General features: G+C 44.2%; 1 protein-coding gene across 1 annotated transcript in view; it reads right to left on the bottom strand.

Annotated features, from left to right (window-relative positions):
* LOC143807685 (amine sulfotransferase-like) overlaps nucleotides 1-20,493 on the bottom strand; it is a 225,491-nt gene that overhangs the window by 63,000 nt on the left and 141,998 nt on the right. The window contains exon 5 of the mRNA XM_077289513.1: nucleotides 8,144-8,238. Coding sequence (XP_077145628.1) covers nucleotides 8,144-8,238 — 95 coding nt within the window. The remainder of the gene's footprint in view (nucleotides 1-8,143; nucleotides 8,239-20,493) is intronic.

Below are 20,493 nucleotides of genomic sequence, written 5' to 3' on the forward strand. Positions count from 1 at the left end.
AATATGATGATTGCAATATATTATAAGGCTAAAAACTTTGATGGGAGGACTGCTTCTCTAAAGAAGGCAGTCCTAGGAGACCTCAGCAGAGTTATATATATTTTTCAGGGCTATTGAAGGCATTGAAGAACTTGGGATATACTGCAAATAACTTCTCTGAAAAAATAATTTTGGATAAAAATTTAGCAAAGAATTACATTTTTTAAAGGTTTGTTCATCTCTATTATTAACCCCATTCTGACATCGGACGTACTATCCCGCCGAGGTGGGCCCGTATGACCACCAACGGGATAGTACGTCCAGTGCGATCGGCCGCGTTCACGGGGGGAGCGCGGCCGATCGCAGAAGGGTGTCAGCTGACTATTGCAGCTGACATCCGGCACTATGTGCCACGAGCGGTCACGGACCACCCCCGGCACATTAACCCCCGGCACACTGCGATCAAACATGATCGCAGTGTTCCGGCGGTATAGGGAAGCATCGCGCAGGGAGGGGGCTCCCTGCGGGCTTTCCTGAGACCCCCGGAGCAACGCGATGTAATCGCGTTGCTCCGAGGGTCTCTTACCTCCTCCTCCCTGCACCAGGCCCGGATCCAAGATGGCCGCAACATCCCTGTCCTGCAGGGAGGTGGCTTTAATGCGCCTGCTCAGAGCAGGAGCCGGGAAGCCTGGAGGAGCTGTGCACGTCAGATCGCCGATCTGACACAGTGCACAGCAAAGTGTCAGATCGGCGAACTTACACTATAACATCATGACCCCCCCCCCCCGGTTAAGGTTTCAGTTATAATTGGGGGTTTTTCACTGTTTAGGCACATCAGGGGCTCCCCAAACGCGACATGGCATCCGATCTCAATTCCAGCCAATTCTGCGTTGACAGTGCTCCTTCCCTTCTGAGCTCTCCCGTGCGCACAAACAGGGGTTTACCCCCACATATGGGGTATCAGCGTACTCAGGACACATTGGACAACAACTTTTCGGGTCCAATTTCTCCTGTTACCCTTGGGGAAATACAAAACTGGGGGCTAAAAAATAATTTTTGTGGAAAAAAAAAGGATTTTTTATTTTCACGGCTCTGCGTTATAAACTGTAGTGAAACACTTGGGGGTTCAAAGTTCTCACAACACATCTAGATAAGTTCCTTGGGGGTCTAGTTTCCAATATGGGGTCACTTGTGGGGGGTTTCTACTGTTTAGGTATATTAGGGGCTCTGCAAATGCAATGTGACGCCTGCAGACCAATCCATCTAAGTCTGCATTCCAAATGACGCTCCTACCCTTCCGAGCTCTGCCATGCGCTCAAACGGTGGTTCCCCCCACATATGGGGTATCAGCGTACTCAGGACAAATTGGACAACAACTTTTGGGGTCTGATTTCAACTGGTACCCTTGGAAAAATACAAAACTGGGGGCTAAAAAATAATTTTTGTGGAAAAAAAAGGATTTTTTATTTTTATGGCTCTGCATTATAAACTTCTGTGAATCACTTAATGGGTGAAAGTGCTCACCACACATCTAGATAAGTTCCTTAGGGGGTCTACTTTCCAAAATGGTGTCACTTGTGGGGGGTTTCAATGTTTAGGCACATCAGGGGCTCTCCAAACGCAACATGGCGTCCCATCTCAATTCCAGTCAATTTTGCATTGAAAAGTCAAATGGCGCTCCTTCCCTTCCGAGCTCTGCCATGCACCCAAACAGTGGTTTACCCCTACATATGGGGTATCAGCGTACTCAGGACAAATTGTACAACAACTTTTGTGGTCCAATTTCTCCTTTTACCCTTGGTAAAATAAAACAAATTGGAGCTGAAGTAAATTTTTTGTGAAAAAAAGTTAAATGTTCATTTATATTTAAACATTCCAAAAATTCCTGTGAAACACCTGAAGGGTTAATAAATTTCTTGAATGTGATTTTGAGCACCTTTAGGGGTGCAGTTTTTAGAATGGTGTCACACTTGGGTATTTTCTATCATATCCCCTTCATGACCCAGCCTATTTTGGCCTTAATGACCTTGCCGTTTTTTGCAATTCTGACCAGTGTCCCTTTATGAGGTAATAACTCAGGAACGCTTCAACGGATCCCAGCGATTCTGAGAATGTTTTTTCGTGACATATTGGGCTTCATGTTAGTGGTAAATTTAGGTCGATAATTTCTGGGTTTATTTGTGAAAAAAACGGAAATTTGGCAAAAAGTTTGAAAATTTCGCAATTTTCACATTTTGAATTTTTATTCTGTTAAACCAGAGAGTTATGTGACACAATATAGTTAATAAATAACATTTCCCACATGTCTACTTTACATCAGCACAATTTTGGAAACAAATTTTTTTTTTGCTAGGAAGTTATAAGGGTTAAAATTTGACCAGTGATTTCTCATTTTTACAACAAAATTTACAAAACCATTTTTTTTAGGGACCACCTCACATTTGAAGTCAGTTTGAGGGTTCTATATGGCTGAAAATACCCAAAAGTGACACCATTCTAAAAACTGCACCCCTCAAGGTGCTCAAAGCCACATTCAAGAAGTTTATTAACCCTTCAGGTGTTTCACAGCAGCAGAAGCAACATGGAAGTAAAAAATGAACATTTAACTTTTTAGTCACAAAAATGATCTTTTAGTGAAACTTTTTTTATTTTCCCAAGGGTAAAAGGAGAAACTGGACCACGATTGTTGTTGCCCAATTTGTCCTGAGTACGCTGATACCTCATATGTGGGGGTAAACCACTGTTTGGGCGCACGGCAGGGCTCGGAAGGGAAGGAGCGCCATTTGACTTTTTCAATTGGCTCCAATCTTTAGCGGACACCATGTCGCGTTTCGAGAGCGCCCGTGTGCCTAAACATTGGAGCTCCCCCACAAGTGACCCCATTTTGGAAACTAGACCCCCCAAGGAACTTATTTAGAAGCATAGTGAGCACTTTAAACCCCCAGGTGCTTCACAAATTGATCCGTAAAAATGAAACAGTACTTTTTTTTCACAAAAAAATTATTTTAGCCTCAATTTTTTCATTTTCACATGGGCAACAGGATAAAATGGATCCTAAAATTTGTTTGACAATTTCTTCTGAGTACACCGATACCTCACATGTGGGGGTAAACCACTGTTTGGGCACATGGTAAGGCTCGGAAGGGAAGGAGCGCCATTTGACTTTTTGAATGAAAAATTATCTCCATCGCTAGCAGACACCATGTCACATTTGGAGAGCCCCTGTGTGCCTAAACATTGGAGCTCCCCCACAAGTGACCCCATTTTGGAAACTAGACCCCCCAAGGAACTTATTTAGAAGCATAGTGAGCACTTTAAACCCTCAGATGCTTCACAAATTGATCCGTAAAAATGAAAAAGTACTTTTTTTCACACAAGATTTCTTTTAGCCTCAATTTTTTCATTTTCACATGGGCAACAGGATAAAATGTATCCTAAAATTTGTTGGGTAATTTCTCCTGAGTACGCCGATACCTCATATGTGGGGGTAAACTACTGTTTGGGTGCACGGCAAGGCTCGGAAGGGGAGGCGTGCCATTTGACTTTTTGAATGGAAAATTAGATCCAATCGTTAGCGGACACCATGTCGCGTTTGGAGAGCCCCTGTGTGCCTAAACATTGGAGCTCCCCTACAAGTGACCCCATTTTGGAAACTAGACCCCCCAAGGAACTTATCTATATGCATAGTGAGCACTTATAACCCCCAGGTGCTTCACAGAAGTTTATAACGCAGAGCCGTGAAAATAAAAAATAATTTTTCTTTCCTCAAAAATGATTTTTATCCCAGAATTTTTTATTTTCCCAAGGGTAATAGGAGAAATTGGACACCAAATGTTGTTGACCAGTTTGTCCTGAGTACGATGATACCCCATATGTGGGGGTAAACCACTGTTTGGGCGCACGGCAGGGCTCGGAAGGGGAGGCGTGCCATTTGACTTTTTGAATGGAAAATTAGATCCAATCGTTAGCGGACACCATGTCGCGTTTGGAGAGCCCCTGTGTGCCTAAACATTGGAGCTCCCCTACAAGTGACCCCATTTTGGAAACTAGACCTCCCAAGGAACTAATCTAGATGTGTGGTGAGCACTTTGAACCCCCAAGTGCTTCACAGAAGTTTATAACGCAGAGCCATGAAAATAAAAAATAATTTTTCTTTTCTCAAAAATGATTTTTTAGCCCACAATTTTTTATTTTTGCAAGGGTAACAGGAGAAATTGGACCCCAATAGTTGTTGTCCAGTTTCTCATGAGTATGCTGATACCCCATATGTGGGGGTAAACCACTGTTTGGGCACATGCCGGGGCTCGGAAGGGAAGTAGTGACGTTTTGGAATGCAGACTCTGATGGAATGGTCTGCGGGCATCATGTTATGTTTGCAGAGCCCCTGATATGCCTAAACAATAGAAACCCCCCACAAGTCACCCCATTTTGGAAACTAGACCCCCCAAGGACCTTATCTAGATGTGTGGTGAGCACTTTCAACCCCCAAGTGCTTCACAGAAGTTTACAACGCAGAGCCGTGAAAATAAAAAATCATTTTTCTTTCCTCAAAAAAGATGTTTTAGCAAGCAATTTTTTATTTTCACAAGGGTAACAGGAGAAATTGGACCCCAATATTTGTTGCTCAGTTTGTTGTGAGTACGCTGATACCCCATATGTGGGGGTAAACCACTGTTTGGGCACACGTCAGGGCTCGAAAATGAAGTAGTGACATTTGAAATGCAGACTTTGATGGAATGGTCTGCGGGCGTCACATTGCATTTGCAGTTCCCCTGATGTGCCTAAACAGTAGAAACACCCCACAAGTGACCCCATTTTGGAAACTAGACCCCCCAAGGAACTTATCTAGATGTGTGATGAGCACGTTCAACCCCCAAGTGCTTCACAGAAGTTTACAACGCAGAGCTGTGAAAATAAAAAATCATTTTTCTTTCCTCAAAAAAGATGTTTTAGCAAGCAATTTTTTATTTTCACAAAGGTAACAGGAGAAATTGGGCCCCAATATTTGTTGCCCAGTTTGTTGTGAGTGTGCTGGTGCCCCATATGTGGGGGTAAACCACTGTTTGGGCGCACGTCAGGGCTCGGAAGGGAAGTAGTGACATTTGAAATGCAGACTTTGATGGAATGGTCTGCGGGCATCACGTTGCATTTGCAGAGCCCCTGATGTGCCTAAACAGTAGAAACACCCCACAATTGACCCCATTTTGGAAACTAGACCCCGGAAGGAACTTATCTAGATGTGTGGTGAGCACTTTCAACCCCCAAGTGCTTCACAGAAGTTTATAACGCAGAGCCGTGAAAATAAAAAATAATTGTTCTTTCCTCAAAAATTATGTTTTAGCAAGTAATTTTTTATTTTTGCAATGGTAACAGGAGAAATTGGACACCAACAGTTGTTGCCCAGTTTGTCCTGAGTACGCTGGTACCCCAAATGTGGGGGTAAACCACTGTTTGGGCGCACGTCGGGGCTTGGAAGGGAGGGAACACAATTTGACTTTTTGAACGCAAGATTGGCTGGAATCAATGGTGGCGCCATGTTGCGTTTGGAGACCCCTGATGTGCCTAAACAGTGGAAACCCCTCAATTCTAACTTCAACACTAACCCCAACACACCCCTAATCCTAATCCCAACTGTAGCCATAACCCTAATCACAGCCCTAACCCCAACACACCCCTAACCACAACCCTAACCCCAACACACCCGTAACCCTAATTCCAACCCTAACCCTAATCCTAACCCTAATCCCAACCCTAACCCTAATCCCAACCCTAACCACAACTGTAACCCCAACACACCCCTAACCCTATCCGTAACCCTAACCACAAGCCTAATCTTAACCCTATTTCCAACCCTAGCCCTAATTCCAACCCTAACTCTAATTCCAACCCTAACCCTAAGGCTATGTGCCCACGTTGCGGATTCGTGTGACATTTTTCCGGACGATTTTTGAAAAATCTGCAGGTAAAAGGCACTGCGTTTTACCTGCGAATTTACAGCAGATTTCCAGTGTTTTTTTGTGCGGATTTCACCTGCGGATTCCTATTGAGGAACAGGTGTAAAATGCTGCGGAATCCGCACAAAGAATTGACATGCTGCGGAAAATACAGCGCAGCGTTTCTGCACGGAATTTTCCGCACCATGGGCACAGCGGATTTGGTTTTCCATAGGTATACATGGTACTGTAAACCTGATGGAAAACTGCTACGAATTCGCAGCGGCCAATCCGCTGCGGATCCGCGGCCAATACGCTGCGGATCCGCGGCCAATCCGCTGCGGATCCGCGGCCAATCCGCTGCGGATCCGCGGCCAAATCCGCACTGTGTGCACATGCCATAACCCTAACCCTACCCCTAACCCTAACCCTACCCGTAACCCTAACCCTACCCCTAACCCTAACCCTACCCCTAGTTCTAACCCTAGTTGAAACCCTAACCCTAGTGGAAAAAGAAAAAAAAATATTTTCTTTATTTTATTATTGTCCCTACCTATGGGGGTGATAAAGGGGGGGTTTATTTATTATTTTTTTTATTTTGATCGCTGTGATAGAACCTACCACAGCGATCAAAATGTACTTGCAACGAATCTGCCAGCCGGCAGATTCGGCGGGCGCACTGAGCATGCGCCCGCCATTTTGGAAGATGGCGGCGCCCATGGAGAAGACGGACCGACACCGGGAGCCTCGGTAAGTATAAGGGGGGGGAGATCGGGGCACGGGGGGGCGTCGGAGCACGGGGGGGTGGCATAGGAGCAGGGGGGGAGCGGACAGGAGGACGGGGGAGCGGAGCACAGGACGGAGGGGACTACGGGACAGATCGGTGGCTTGGGGGGGGGGGGCGATCGGTGGGGTGGGGGGCTCACTTCAGGGTTTCCAGCCATGGCCGATGATATTGCAGCATCGGCCATGGCTGGATTGTAATATTTCACCAGTTTTTTAGGTGAAATATTACAAATCTCTCTGATTGGCAGATTCACTTTCAACAGCCAATCAGAGCGATCGTAGCCACGGGGGGGTGAAGCCACCCCCCCTGGGCTGAAGTACCACTCCCCCTGTCCCTGCAGATCGGGTGAAATTGGAGTTAACCCTTTCACCCGATCTGCAGGGGCGCGATCATTCCATGACGCCACATAGGCGTCATGGGTCGGATTGGCACCGACTTTCATGACGCCTACGTGGCGTCAAAGGTCGGGAAGGGGTTAAAGACCCCTCAAAATGACTTCAAATGAGATGTGGTCCCTAAAAAAAAATGGTGTTGTAAAAATGAGAAATTGCTGGTCAACTTTTAACCCTTATAACTCCCTAACAAAAAAAAATGTTGGTTCCGAAATTGTGCTGATGTAAAGTAGACATGTGGGAAATGTTACTTATTAAGTATTTTGTGTGACATATCTCTGTGATTTTATTGCATAAAAATTCAAATTTGGAAAATTGTGAAATTTTCAAAATTTTTGCCAAATTTCCGTTTTTTTCACAAATAAACGCAGATAATATCAAATAAATTTTACCACTATCATGAAGTACAATATGTCCCGAGAAAACAATGTCAGAATCAACATGATCCGTTGAAGCGTTCAAGAGTTATAACCTCATAAAGGGACAGTGGTCAGAATTGTAAAAATTGGCCTGGTCATTAACGTGCAAACCACCCTTGGGGGTAAAGGGGTTAAATAATTTCTATTAACATTTTCTTCAGTTATTTATGTTTTCTATTCCTGGAAAACTCCTTTAAAGGGATTGTGCCACAAACAAAAGTATATTTTAATAAAAGTAAACTCCGCAATTTTATGTGTTTATAAAAATGCTCCTGTGCTGAGATAATCTTATAAATGTGCCCCTGCTATGTACTGTGTAATGGCCGTGTCTGACTATACAGGATACAGGAACATTGTCTGATCATACTACAGTTCCTGAGCAGGGGAGGAAGCAGAAGAGTATACAAGCATTACAGCACGGGATCGCAAGTTATTCTTTCTTTGAAGTAAAATATTGTTTAAAACCAAGCAGGGAAATGTTTTACGTTGCAGAAAGAATCAGCTGCGACCCTATGCTGAAATGTCTATTTAGTTTATTTTGCTTCTTCCCCGCCCAGGAGATGTGGTATGATCAGACCATGTTGCTGTACGGTCAGACACGGTCTTTTGTATAATGTACATGATCTTAATTACCTTTATCATGTCCTCATATGTCAAGAAAAGTATGTCAAAATCCTCCTTGCGCTGGTACCAGTCACTTACATGATCAAACCACGAGCCACTTGCGACTGTAAAATAAGATAAACTTTATCATTATAGAATTTGTAAATACATTAACAGTTTACAATTTTGATGATCACTCGTGAATTAAATTTGAGGGCCAATCTACAAATTAGAAACAACCACTTGGTCAGCAGGCTCTATAGCGGAAACAGTGACCATCTGCAATTTTTTTTCCAAAAAAAGACTTCCATGTAATCTGTCACCGGGCTTATGCTACCCATCTCAGATCAGCATAATGTAGGGGCAGAGACCCTTGTTCCAGCAATATGTAATTTAATCGTTTTTTTGCAGTTTTAATAAGATCACTGTTTAATCTGCAATTCTACCAGTCCTCTGAATACTGAGGTCCTCATAACCCCACCCGATGATTACAAGCTTTCTGTATGCACTTTGCATAGGCAGAAAGCTGCTAAACAGTAGTGGAGGTGGGGTTATAAAGAGCTCATAAATATGGAGAATTATATGGGAGAAGGTTTAATAGTCCTCTAGTGATAATCTCCTGCTGATTAGAATCACTATGAATCTAGATAAGTTCCTTGGGGGGTCTAGTTTCCAAAATGGGGTCACTTGTGGGGGAGCTCTAATGTTTAGGCACATGGGGGCTCTCCAAACGCAACATGGTGTCCGCTAAAGATTGGAGACAATTTTTCATTCAAAAAGTCAAATGGTGCTCCTTCCCTTCCGAGCCCTGCCGTGCGCCCAAACAGTGGTTTACCCCCACATATGAGGTATCAGCGTACTCAGGACAAATTGGACAACGACTTTTGGGTTCCATTTTCTCCTTTTACCCTTGGGAAAATAAAAAAATTGTTGCTAAAAGATCATTCTTCTGACTAAAAAGTTAAATGTTCATTTTTTCCTTCCATGTTGCTTCTGCTGCTGTGAAACACCTGAAGGGTTAACAAACTTCTTGAATGTGGTTTTGAGCATCTTGAGGGGTGTAGTTTTTAGAATGGTGTCACTTTTGGGTATTTTCAGCCATATAGAACCCTCAAACTGACTTCAAATGTGAGGTGGTCCCTAAAAAAATGGTTTTGTAAATTTTGTTGTAAAAATGAGAAATCACTGGTCAAATTTTAACCCTTATAACTTCCTAGCAAAAAAACTAAATTGTGCTGATGTAAAGTAGACATGTGGGAAATGTTATTTATTAACTATTTTGTGTCACATAACTCTCTGGATTAACAGAATAAAAATTCAAAAAGTGAAAATTGCAAAATTTTCAAAATTTTCGCCAAATTTCCGCTTTTTTCACAAATAAAGTCAGAAATTATCTACCTAAATTTACCACTAACGTGAAGCCCAATATGTCAAGAAAAAACAATATCAGAAACGCTAGGATCCGTTGAAGCGTTCCTGAGTTATTACCTCATAAAGGTACACTGGTCAGAATTGCCAAAAATGTCCAGGTCATTAAGGTCAAAATAGGCTGGGTCATGAAGGGGTTAAGAAGCCCTCCTACTCTGAACTCATTACCTGTAATAATTGCACATGTTTGAACTTGTTACATGTATAAATCACAATTTTCCACACAATCAATCACACTCCAACCTCTCCACCATGGTCAATACCAAAGAGCTGTCTAAGGATGCCAGGGACAAAATTGTAGACCTGCACAAGGCTGGGAATAGCTAAGCATTTTGGTGAAAAGGCAACAACTGTTGGAACAATTATTAGAAAATGAAAGAAACACAAGATGACTGTCAATCTTCCTCTGTCTGGGGCTCCATGCAAGATCTCGCCTCATGGGATAAGTATGATTTTGAGAAATTTTGGTTAGGAATCAGTGCAGAACTACATGGGTTGACCTGGTCAATGACCTATAGAAAGCTGGGACTGCAGTCACAAACTATATCACTAGTAACACAATAAGGCATCATGGATTAAACTCCTGCAGGGCACGCAAGGTAACCCTGCTCATTCCAGCATATTTCCATGTCCATTTGAAGTTCACCATTGACCATCTGGATGATCTAGTAGGGGCATGGGAGAAGGTCATGTGTCATCTGAGCTTTTAGGTATGAACTCCACTCCCCGTGTTTGGAGGAAGAACAACTTCCCAACCATGAAGTATGGTGGGGGAAACGTCATACTTTGGGGGTGCTTTTCTGCAAAGAGAACAGGATGACTGCACTGTATTGAAGGAAACATGTGATCATGTATCACAAGGTTTTGACAAACAAGCTCCTTCCCTCAGTAATAGCATTGAAGATGGGTCATGGCTGATTCTTCCAGCATGACAATGACCTGAAACACACAGCCAGTGCAACTAAGGAGTGGCTCCGTAAAAAGCATTTCAAGGTCCTGGAGTGTGCTAACCAGTCTTCTGACCTGAACCCAATACAAAATCTTTGGAGGGAGCTGAAACTCAATGTTGCCCACTGACAGCCCCAAAACCTGAAAGTTCTGGAGAAGATCTGTATGGAGCAGTGGGCCAAAATCCCTGCTGCAGTCTGTGCAAACTTGGTCAAGAATTACAGGAAATGTCTTACCTCTGTTTTTCTATTGTATCAAATAATTATTTCATGCAATAAAATGCAAATTAATTATGTAAAAATATAATGTGATTTTTGGGATTTTTTTATTTTTAGATTCTGTCTCTCACAGTTGAAGTGTACCTACGATAAATATTACAGACCTCTCCATTCTTTGTAGGTGGGAAAACCTGCAAAATTGGCAGTGAATCAAGTACTTATTTTCCCCAATGTAGACAGCATATACAGTATGTGTATATGTTATAGTCTGCTTTTATTTTTTTAATCATTTTCTATTTTGTGTACATAGTAATGGGGTCCCCGTGATGCTAAAGATGCTAACATAATTTAGAGATATGCCTTACAGCAATATCAGGACCATATGAGGCAATAGACTGGGGATACTCATTGACTTGTAAGTGAGAGTATTTAAATATTAATAGTACAACAACAAAAAAAATCTACTTAAAATGTATGTCCAACTTGAATGCTTTAATTAACTAAATATGTAATGTTCTGAGGACATGTTCCCTATAATTGAAAATTGAATGCCTGATCTTTAAGGAAATCCTTGTGACATATTAGTACAAAGTGGCACTGCTTCTCACAATATATTACAACTAGTGTTGAACGATACCTTCCGATATCGGGATCTGATTGGATCGGCCGATATCCAAAAAATATCGGGTATCGCTGATTCCGATACCGGAAACCAATGCAAGTCAATGGGACACAAATATAGGAATTAAAATAAACCCTTTCTATCCTTGTAGTTTAATTCTACATGAAGGAAAACAACTAAAAATAATGTATTGGGGAGGTGGAGGAGACATTAAAGGCATAGAGGTTTAGCCCAATCAAATGGAATAGTAGGAATTAATTTTTTTTAAAGACGTTGAGAGTTACAAAAATTTTGACTATGTTAAGCTTTTTTATATTTTGTCAGATATTTATGTTTCACTACTTCCATGCTCTTCACCTTCTTTTTTACTTCTCCCACACTTTCTCCTTCATCATCCTCAGCAGCAGCATCTTTTTCAACAACTTCTTCACCTTATTCATCTTCACCTTCTTCCTATTATTCTTTTTTTTTACATTCTTCATATTCTTCTTATTGAACTATTATTATTCTTCATATTCTACTTCTTCATCTTTTTCATATTCTTCTTCTTCATCATATTCTTATTTGTGACAGGCATTCCTGTAATTGTTATCTATAAAAGTTTGAAGATTACACCTTCCGTTCTGCCTGTCACAAAAGATTTACAACAGGATTTGTCCGCGTTCAGTTTTGCCTGCAGCAGCAGGTTTTTTCCAGGGGCTCCACGAGGAGGAACAGACTCACCCCCATACACTGCTTAGTATTCTTCAGCTTATAATTTAGATAATATCTTTTGCTCTGATTTTTAGAGATTTTTTGGTGAAATTGGCGGTATTTAATCATATGTCTACTTATTCCCTTTCTCCCAAAGAACCTGCAAGTAAAACCACTTGGGAGACAGAGGTAGCGCCTATGCAAATTGACTCAGTGCAGAGATGTGAGAGTAATGATTTGAATGTCGGGAGCGCCGACTTCGGGAAAGTATTTGCTTTTATTGCGGCCAATCTGATCACTTCTTAATCAACTGTCCATAGCGGCCTAACAAGGTGTTAGCAGCGGTAGGGTAATATGATAATAATGACGAATGAATGTGATGTCCCTGAATTTAGCCTACCATTGAATGCTGTTTTTCATTCTCTCTCTGACTACTCCTTCCAGGGAGCAGAAGGAAAAAGACTCTCACTGCTCACTCCCTATTAAAATCTTATGTTCTGGACAGTGGATCTCTAGTGCAGCCATGATTGATTCCGGTGCAGGTGGTAATTTTATGGACATTGCATTTGCCAAGAAACACGGCATAGAGATTCAGCATAGAGCTTCTCCAGTTGCTATGGAGACGGTAGATGGCTCACCTTTAATTTCTGGGCCTGTTGATCAGGAGACTGTACCGCTTGTCATTTTGTTGGAACCGGACCATCAGGAGCAACTCTCATTTTTAGTAATTTCTTCTCCTCATTTTCCAGTGATTCTAGGCATTCCTTGGCTGCGCTCACATAATCCAACAATCAACTGGGAGACCAAGAAGATTACATTCCCAACCAGGAGTGATTCAGCCGTAACAGAAACTGTTCCGGAGTCTCTTGATTCGAACCCCCTGAACTGGTATTTACTTTACCTGCTGTGTATAAAGAATACTCTGACATCTGTGATAAGACGAAGGCAGACCAGCTTCCCCCACATAGAGATTATGATTGTCTCATTGAACTGCTTCCAGGGGCAGCTATTCCTTTCAGTAATGTCTACCATTTGGCAGCTCCTGAGCTGCAAGCTTTGAAAGAGTATATTGATGAAAATTTGGCTAAAGGCTTTATACGTCCTTCTTCCTCACCAGCAGGGGCACCTATTTTTTTTATAAAGAAGAAGGATGGGACCCTAAGACCCTGAATCGACTATCGGGAACTCAATAAGGTGACCATCCGGAATCGTTATCCCTTGCCTTTGATCCCAGAACTGTTGGAAAGAATCCATCACGCCAAGGTATTCTCTAAATTGGATCTTCGTGGGGCATATAATCTGATACGTATCCGACCAGGTGATGAATGGAAGACGGCATTCAGATGTCGGTATGGACATTTTGAGTACTTGGTGATGCCTTTTCGGCTGTGCAATGCCCCAGCAACGTTTCAACATCTTGCCAATTATATTTTTAGAGATTTACTGGACCAGTTTGTTGTAATCTATCTGGATGACATTCTAATTTTTTCTGACTCTCTATAGGAGCATCAAGAACACATCAAAATGGTTTTGAAGCATTTGCAAGAGAACCATCTTTATATCAAGCCGGAGAAGTGTGAGTTTCATCGTTCTGAAATTCAGTTCTTAGGTTATGTCATCTCTCATGACATTAAGAACATTAAGGAGGTTCAACGCTTTATCGGCTTTGCAAATTTTTATATACGTTTGATAAGAAATTTTTCAGAGATTGTCCATCCCATCACTTCTCTGACTAAGAAGGAGAGATCCTTTAAGTGGTCTTCACAGGCTCAGGAGGCTTTTGATCGGCTTAAGTCTTGTTTTACCTAAGCTCCGCTTTTGATTCAATCAGACCCAGCTCTTCCTTTCATCGTGGAGGTGGACGCTTCTGATTGGGCACTGGGAGCCATTCTCTCTCAGAGAACTGGAGAGAAGGCTCTATTACATCCTTGTGCTTTCTTTTCTCGTAGACTTACCCCTGCAGAAAGAAACTACGACGTGGGAGATAAGGAACTCCTAGCGATTATTGCAGCCTTTAAAAAATGGAGACACCATCTGCAAGGGGCCGCACAACAGATTGTAGTGCTCACCGATCATCGCAATTTAGAGTTTCTCAGATCTGATAAATGTCTGTCTCCATGTCAGGCTTGGTGGAATTTATTTTTGAACCAATTTAACTTTATTATTTCGTACCGTCCAGGTTCACGTAATGGGAAGGCTGATGCCTTGTCACGAATCCATTCTGCAGATTCCGTACCTGGAGCCCCGTTCAAGACCATTCTTTCGGATGCCAACTTCATCGGAGTAATCCATGATTCAGATCTATGGACAAGGATCAAGGAGGCCTATGATGGTGATGTATTTCTTGCTAACCCACCTGTGGATATCAATCTTGCCCTTAAGGGAGGCTTGTGGTTCCATGACCGATGCATCTACATTTCTGAGGCCGTACGTCTGCAGATCCTCAAGTTTGTACATGACTCCAAGTTGGCTGGTCATAGGGGGGTACAGAAGATGCAAGAATTCCTGAGCCGATTTTTCTGGTGGCCAACTTGCCTGAAGGATACTAAGGACTATGTGCTCTCTTGTGAGGTATGTGCTCATTATTAGACTCCTCGTGCTTCTCCTATGGGTCTACTTCAACCACTATCTATTCCATCTCGTCCTTGGAGCTCAATCTCTATGGACTTCATTGTGGATCTTCCTACTTCTGGTGGCATGAACACGATTCTAGTGGTAGTTGATCGTCTGACTAAGGCTGCTCATTTTGTTCCTTCTGCCGGTCTCCCCTCAGCTAAAGAGACTGTAAACTTGGTAATACAGAATATTTTTCGGGTGCATGTGGTCCCAGATGAAGTTATTTCTGACCGTGGAGTACAGTTCACTTCAAGATTCTGGAAGGGGTTTTGTTCTGCGCTTAATATTGATGTTCGTCTTTCTTCCGCATATCACCCTCAGACGAATGCTCAGACCGAGTGAACCAATCAGACTTTGGAGCAATATCTACGATGCTACGTCTGCCATCTTCAGGATGACTGGTTGGAACTGCTTCCTTTAGCGGAATTCTCCTACAATAATTCTCAGAATACCTCCACTATGGTAACGCCTTTCTTCGCTAATCTAGGTTATCACCCAAGCATCTTTCCTAGATCTCTAATAGATGTTCCAGTTCTGGCAATGGAGGAGAGATTGACTGCTTTGAGGTAAAATCTAGAAGTCCTCAAGGAATCCTTAACTTCAGCTCAGGAACGTTACAAGAGGTCGGCGGATAGATTCCGAAAGCCGGCGCCCATGTTCAAGGTAGGAGATTCAGTATGGTTATCTACTAAGAATCTAAGACTGAACCTTGCTTCGCAGAAACTGGGACATAAGTTTATTGGTCCTTTCAACAACGGTATCGTGAGTTCTGTGGCCTGCCGTCTAAAGCTGCCAAAGACTATGAAGGTACACCCAGTATTTCATGTCTCTCTATTGAATCCTGTTTCTCCCAATAGCTTTCAAGGACGCCCTGTGCCCCCTCCATAACCCGTACTGGTTGATGGGCAAGAACAATTCTTGGTAGAGGAAATCATTGATTCAAGGATCCACAGAAATCGTCTTCAGTATCTTATAAGATGGCAAGGATATCCACCTGAGGAGGACTCTTGGGAACCCGTTGCTAACATCTGTGCTCCACAGAAGATTTCTCAGTTCCATCAGAGACACCCAGAGAAACCAGGCCCGGGATCATCCTGAGGCCGCTGTTAAGGGGGGAGTAATGTAAGGACTCTGGATTCATTGTTTATCTGTGGTGTTTTATTGCCATTTTCCAAGATGGCGTCTGCTGCCTCAAATCTGCTCATGTGATCTGACTTCCCTGTCTTTATAAGCCTGGCTTGCTTCATACTCCTTGCTTGTGTATTCTGCCTGAATCCCTGGCTTGTGCTGCAAGAGACTTGCCCTCTCCAGATACTCCGGCTCCGCCTCTTCAGCTAACCTTCTCAGCTCTCAGAGGTTCTCCTGCATTACTCTGCATTCTTCTCCTACCTGCTAGGACATGTAAGCTCATCTTGCTACAGCTAAGCTTGTTTGATTTCCACTGCTGGTTTATTTGACTGTTTCTGGACTTGAAGCTCTGCACTGCTTCTGGACTCTTTGCTAATACTGCCAGCCCTGGTATGAACTGTGTCTTATGATCTGCATTTCCCCAGAAAGTGCTACGCCCACAAGACTTTGCCTGCAGTCAAGCTGTACACAAACTATTCCTAAGAAGGACCAAGTTTGCTGTCCACTTGAACTGTTGTGCACATGCTGCACCCACGTTTGTGCGTTTGAATATTGACTTTGCAGCAGCCGAGCTGCAAGGAACTTATCCTGATTTCACCTTATTTGCTGTGTTTTGAACTTGCTCACGCTTTGCACCAGTGTTTGTTTTGAATAATACAGACTTATCACTGTATTTGGTTCTGCTGCTTATTTGTCTTAAGCCAAGAGATTCCTGAGTGTTCCACTATAATTGTTACACGGAGCATGAGAAATTGCCGGATACACAGCAGAGGATCAGCTGACGTTACTGAACCCCAATAACAGAGGAGCAAGTGTTGACTGTGCAGACGGCTCTTCTGAGCAGCAACTGGCAGTGTTGAAGCCCAGGGTCAATGCTAGAAACAGAGTGTAGCCAGAGGCCTAATTGGAGCAAGTTTAATATCTATTGTAGTGTGAGTGTGGACAGAGCAGGAGAAATTGCCGGATACACAGCAGGGGATCAGCTGATATTACTCAACCCCAATAACATGGCAACAAGTGTTGCCTGTGCAAAAGGCACTTCTGAGCAGCAACTGGCGGTGTTGGAGCCCAGGGATTACAGTTCAGGTGGTAGAAACATGAACACAACAGGAGACATGGATACTGTTGCCAACCAATTATTTAATCTGGAAGAGGACTGTCAAATTCCTGCGAGATCCAGGCCTTGTTCATTTTCAGAAAAGTAAGCCGGTCAAAGTTATCGGAGGATAGTCGCATGCGACGGTCTGTTAGTACACCACCTGCGGCACTAAAGACGCTTTCCGATAATACACTAGCAGCAGGGCAAGCCAGCACCTCCAATGCATACTGGCTAAGCTCTGGCCATGTATCCAGCTTAGTGACCCAAAACTTGAAGTGGGAAGAGATGTGTGGGAGAACACTGAGAGGGCAAGACATGTACTTTGTCACCATCTGACGGAAACGTTGCCTCCTGCTGACTGGAGTCGTCTGTGATGGTGTAGACATTTGTGGTGGGGACACAAAACTTTGCCACATTTGGGCCATACTGGTCTTGCCTTGTGCTGAGGTGCTGCTTCTGCTCCCTCTTTGTGCAGAGCTTCCTCCACTGCTTCGATGCACTGAGCTGCTTTGTAAAGCACTAGCAGCACTGCTCTCAGTTGGAATAGAGAACATGATGGAATGCACCAGTGTGTCTTAGTACTCCCGCATTTTACACTCCCAGTTTAACGGTGTTATGAGGCTTTGTAAGTTGTCCTAGTAGCGAGGATCTAGGAGGGTGTACATCCAATAATCAGCTCTGTTGAGAATGTGGACGATGCGGCGGTCGTTTCTCAGGCACTGCAGCATTAAATAAACCATGTGCTGCAGACTGCCAACTGGCCAAGAAACACTGTCCCCTGCTTGAGGCATCATCTCTGCCTGCTCTGCATCACCCCACCCTTGCTCTACATACTGACTACTAGAGCATTGTGTACCTCCCTCCTCTGGACAGATGTCTTCCTCCTCCATTGACTCCTCCTCATCCTCCTCACAAAGTGTCCTCTGCCTAGGCCTTTGTGAGGAACCACGTTGCGCAGACTGTCCAGAACCAGATGGCATTTGTGACTCCTCATCCTCCATCTCTTCCACAACCTCCTGCCTTAGTGCTTGCAGTGTTTTTTCGAGCAGGCAGATAAGGGGGATAGTCATGCTGACTAGTGCATCATCCGCACTCGCCATCCGCGTGGAATCACCGAAGGCACGCAAAACGTGGCAGATGTCCTTCATAGAGGCCCACTAAGTAGTGGTGAAGTGTGTACGGTGCGCAGTGCGGCTTGTTTGCACCTGATGCAGCTGGTACTCCATTACTGCTGCCTCCTGCTCACACAACTGTTCCATCATATGTAAGCTTGAATTTCACCTGGTGAGTAGGTCACATACGATGCGATGTCCCGGAAGGTGGAATCGGCGCTGCAGAGCTGCAAGGCGCGATCTTGCCATGCTGGAATGTCGCAAGTGAGTGCACTCTAGGCGGACCTTGTGCAGCAGTGCATCAAGATCTGGATTGTCCCTCAAAAAACTCTGCACGACTAAGTTGAGAACATGTGCCAGACATGGGATGTGAGTGAGGTCGCCTAGGCCCAGAGCTGCCATCAGATTTCGGTTATTGTCACACTACCATGCCTGGCTGGAGATTCGCTGGCACAAACCACACGTCGCTCTCCTGCTTGATGGCATTCTAGAGCTCCTGCGCTGTGTGGCTTCGATTCCCCAAAGAAATTAATTTCAATACAGCCTGTTGACGTTTGGCCACGGCTGTGCTCCTATCGGTTGCAACAGGTAAGCGTTCACGGGTCAAGGTGGAGGTAGACTGTGACAGCTCCTGCAGCGCTGATTCAGAGGAACTGGAGTATAAGGAGGAGTCAATGTGTACAGACACGATTCCTGCAATCCTTAGAGTTGGCAGAACACGTACAGCGCCACTCTCAAGATCTGTACCTGGCTCCACAACATTTACCCAGTGGGCAGTGAGTGAAAGGTATCGTCCCTGTCCATGGTTACTGGTCCACGCATCAGTGGTCAGGTGGACCTTGCTACTGACGGCGATTAGTAGCGCATGTTTAATGTTTCCCTCCACATGCCTTTGCAGGGCAGGGACGGCTTGCCTGCTGAAATAAAACCTGCTGGGCACGTTGTATTGTGGGACTGCCAATTCCATGAAGTTACGGAAGGTGTCAGTCTCCACCAGCATGAATGAGAGCATTTCAAGGGACAGTAGTTTTGCAATGCCAGCATTCAGAGCCTGTTCTCGGGGGTGGTTTGCCGAGTATGGGTGCCTTTTCTCCCATGCCTGTGCTACCGATGTCTGTTAACTGGCCTGGGAGTGTGAGGATGACGGGGAACGTGGTGCTGTGGGTGGAATTACACTGTGTCTCTGTACAACAGTGCCAGAGGTTCTTCCATGGCGATCCTGTGAGGAAGCCGAACCAGCTGTGTGTGAACTGGAGGAAGAGGCTACAACACGAGCTGAAGAGGTGGTAGGTGGCACTGTAGATTAGCCTAGGTCTTCAGTGTGTCTTTGTAACTCCACCACGTGCTTGGTCTGCACATGTTTCCACATATTTGTGGTATTGAGGTTGCTGACACTTTTCCCTCTTTTGACTTTCTGATTACACAGCTTGCATTTGACAAAGCAAATGTCATCTGCAACTGTGTCAAAATAGGACCAGGCACTGCAAGTCTTGGGAGCGCCCGTTTTGGGTTTTGGAAGAGGCATGCTCCTAATCGGTGCCGAAGTGGAGGCTACAGGCAACCCAGTCTGCCCACTCCCTCTCCCTCCTTTTTGGCCGTTCGGGGAATCTTTTCCTCAGTGCTGCTCCCACTACCTTCCTGTACCTCACACCATGATGGTTAAAGGACCTCATCATCTACACTACCCTCTTCCAACGACTGCTTCTCCTGGGTAGTCTCGTCAGCACAGTATGCACTGAAAAGTGGCACCTGAGTCTCATCATCAGATGCGTACTGAGGTGTGCAGACTGTAGGCACTGGCCCACCCGCCTCTTCAGATTCAGAGCGACAAAGCAGTTGCGCATCACTGCATACTGCCTCTTCTTCAATTTCTCAAATGCTGTATGGCTGGCCCCCTCTTTCCAAGCCAAGAGATTCAGAGAACAGAAGTAGAGATGGCTCCTGTCCAGGGCTCTCTGACTGCCTGAGCAATTTGGCAGGTGGTGAAGAGACAGATGGGTGCTCTTCAGTGCTCTGGACCTGAGATGATGTGGCACTAATTGAAGTCGATGCGTTAGCTGCCATCCATCCGACAACGGCTTCAATTTGTTCGTTCCACAGCAGTGGGGCACGGCAAGCTCCTACAAAGCTGTGCATAAAGGACTGTTCCCTGGTAAAACTGGGGGATGCTGAGTCACTGGTGCCCGCAGCAGGCACAGAATCCCCACATCCTCTCCCTGCTGAAACTCCACGCCCACGACCACGTGCCTTTCTACCTGCCTTCTTCATCTTGGTAGACTGATAAATATAGGCAGAAAAGTACTAAGGGCTTAGTGTGCTTATTCCTGGACAGCTGCTAACAGGTATAAGAAACACTAATTTTATAAAGTGTGGACTAGACTTTAATATGAGCTAATGTGGCCTACACAACTGTAAAGTGGAGTGTTTGGTGAACTTTATTAACTTTATGTTTTTTTCATAAAAAGACACTGGATGTGCCGAAAGATGTAAAACCTATAGTATCACAAACTTTTCGT

The sequence above is a fragment of the Ranitomeya variabilis genome, chromosome 2, assembly GCF_051348905.1.
Source record: "Ranitomeya variabilis isolate aRanVar5 chromosome 2, aRanVar5.hap1, whole genome shotgun sequence".
NCBI lineage: Eukaryota > Metazoa > Chordata > Amphibia > Anura > Dendrobatidae > Ranitomeya > Ranitomeya variabilis.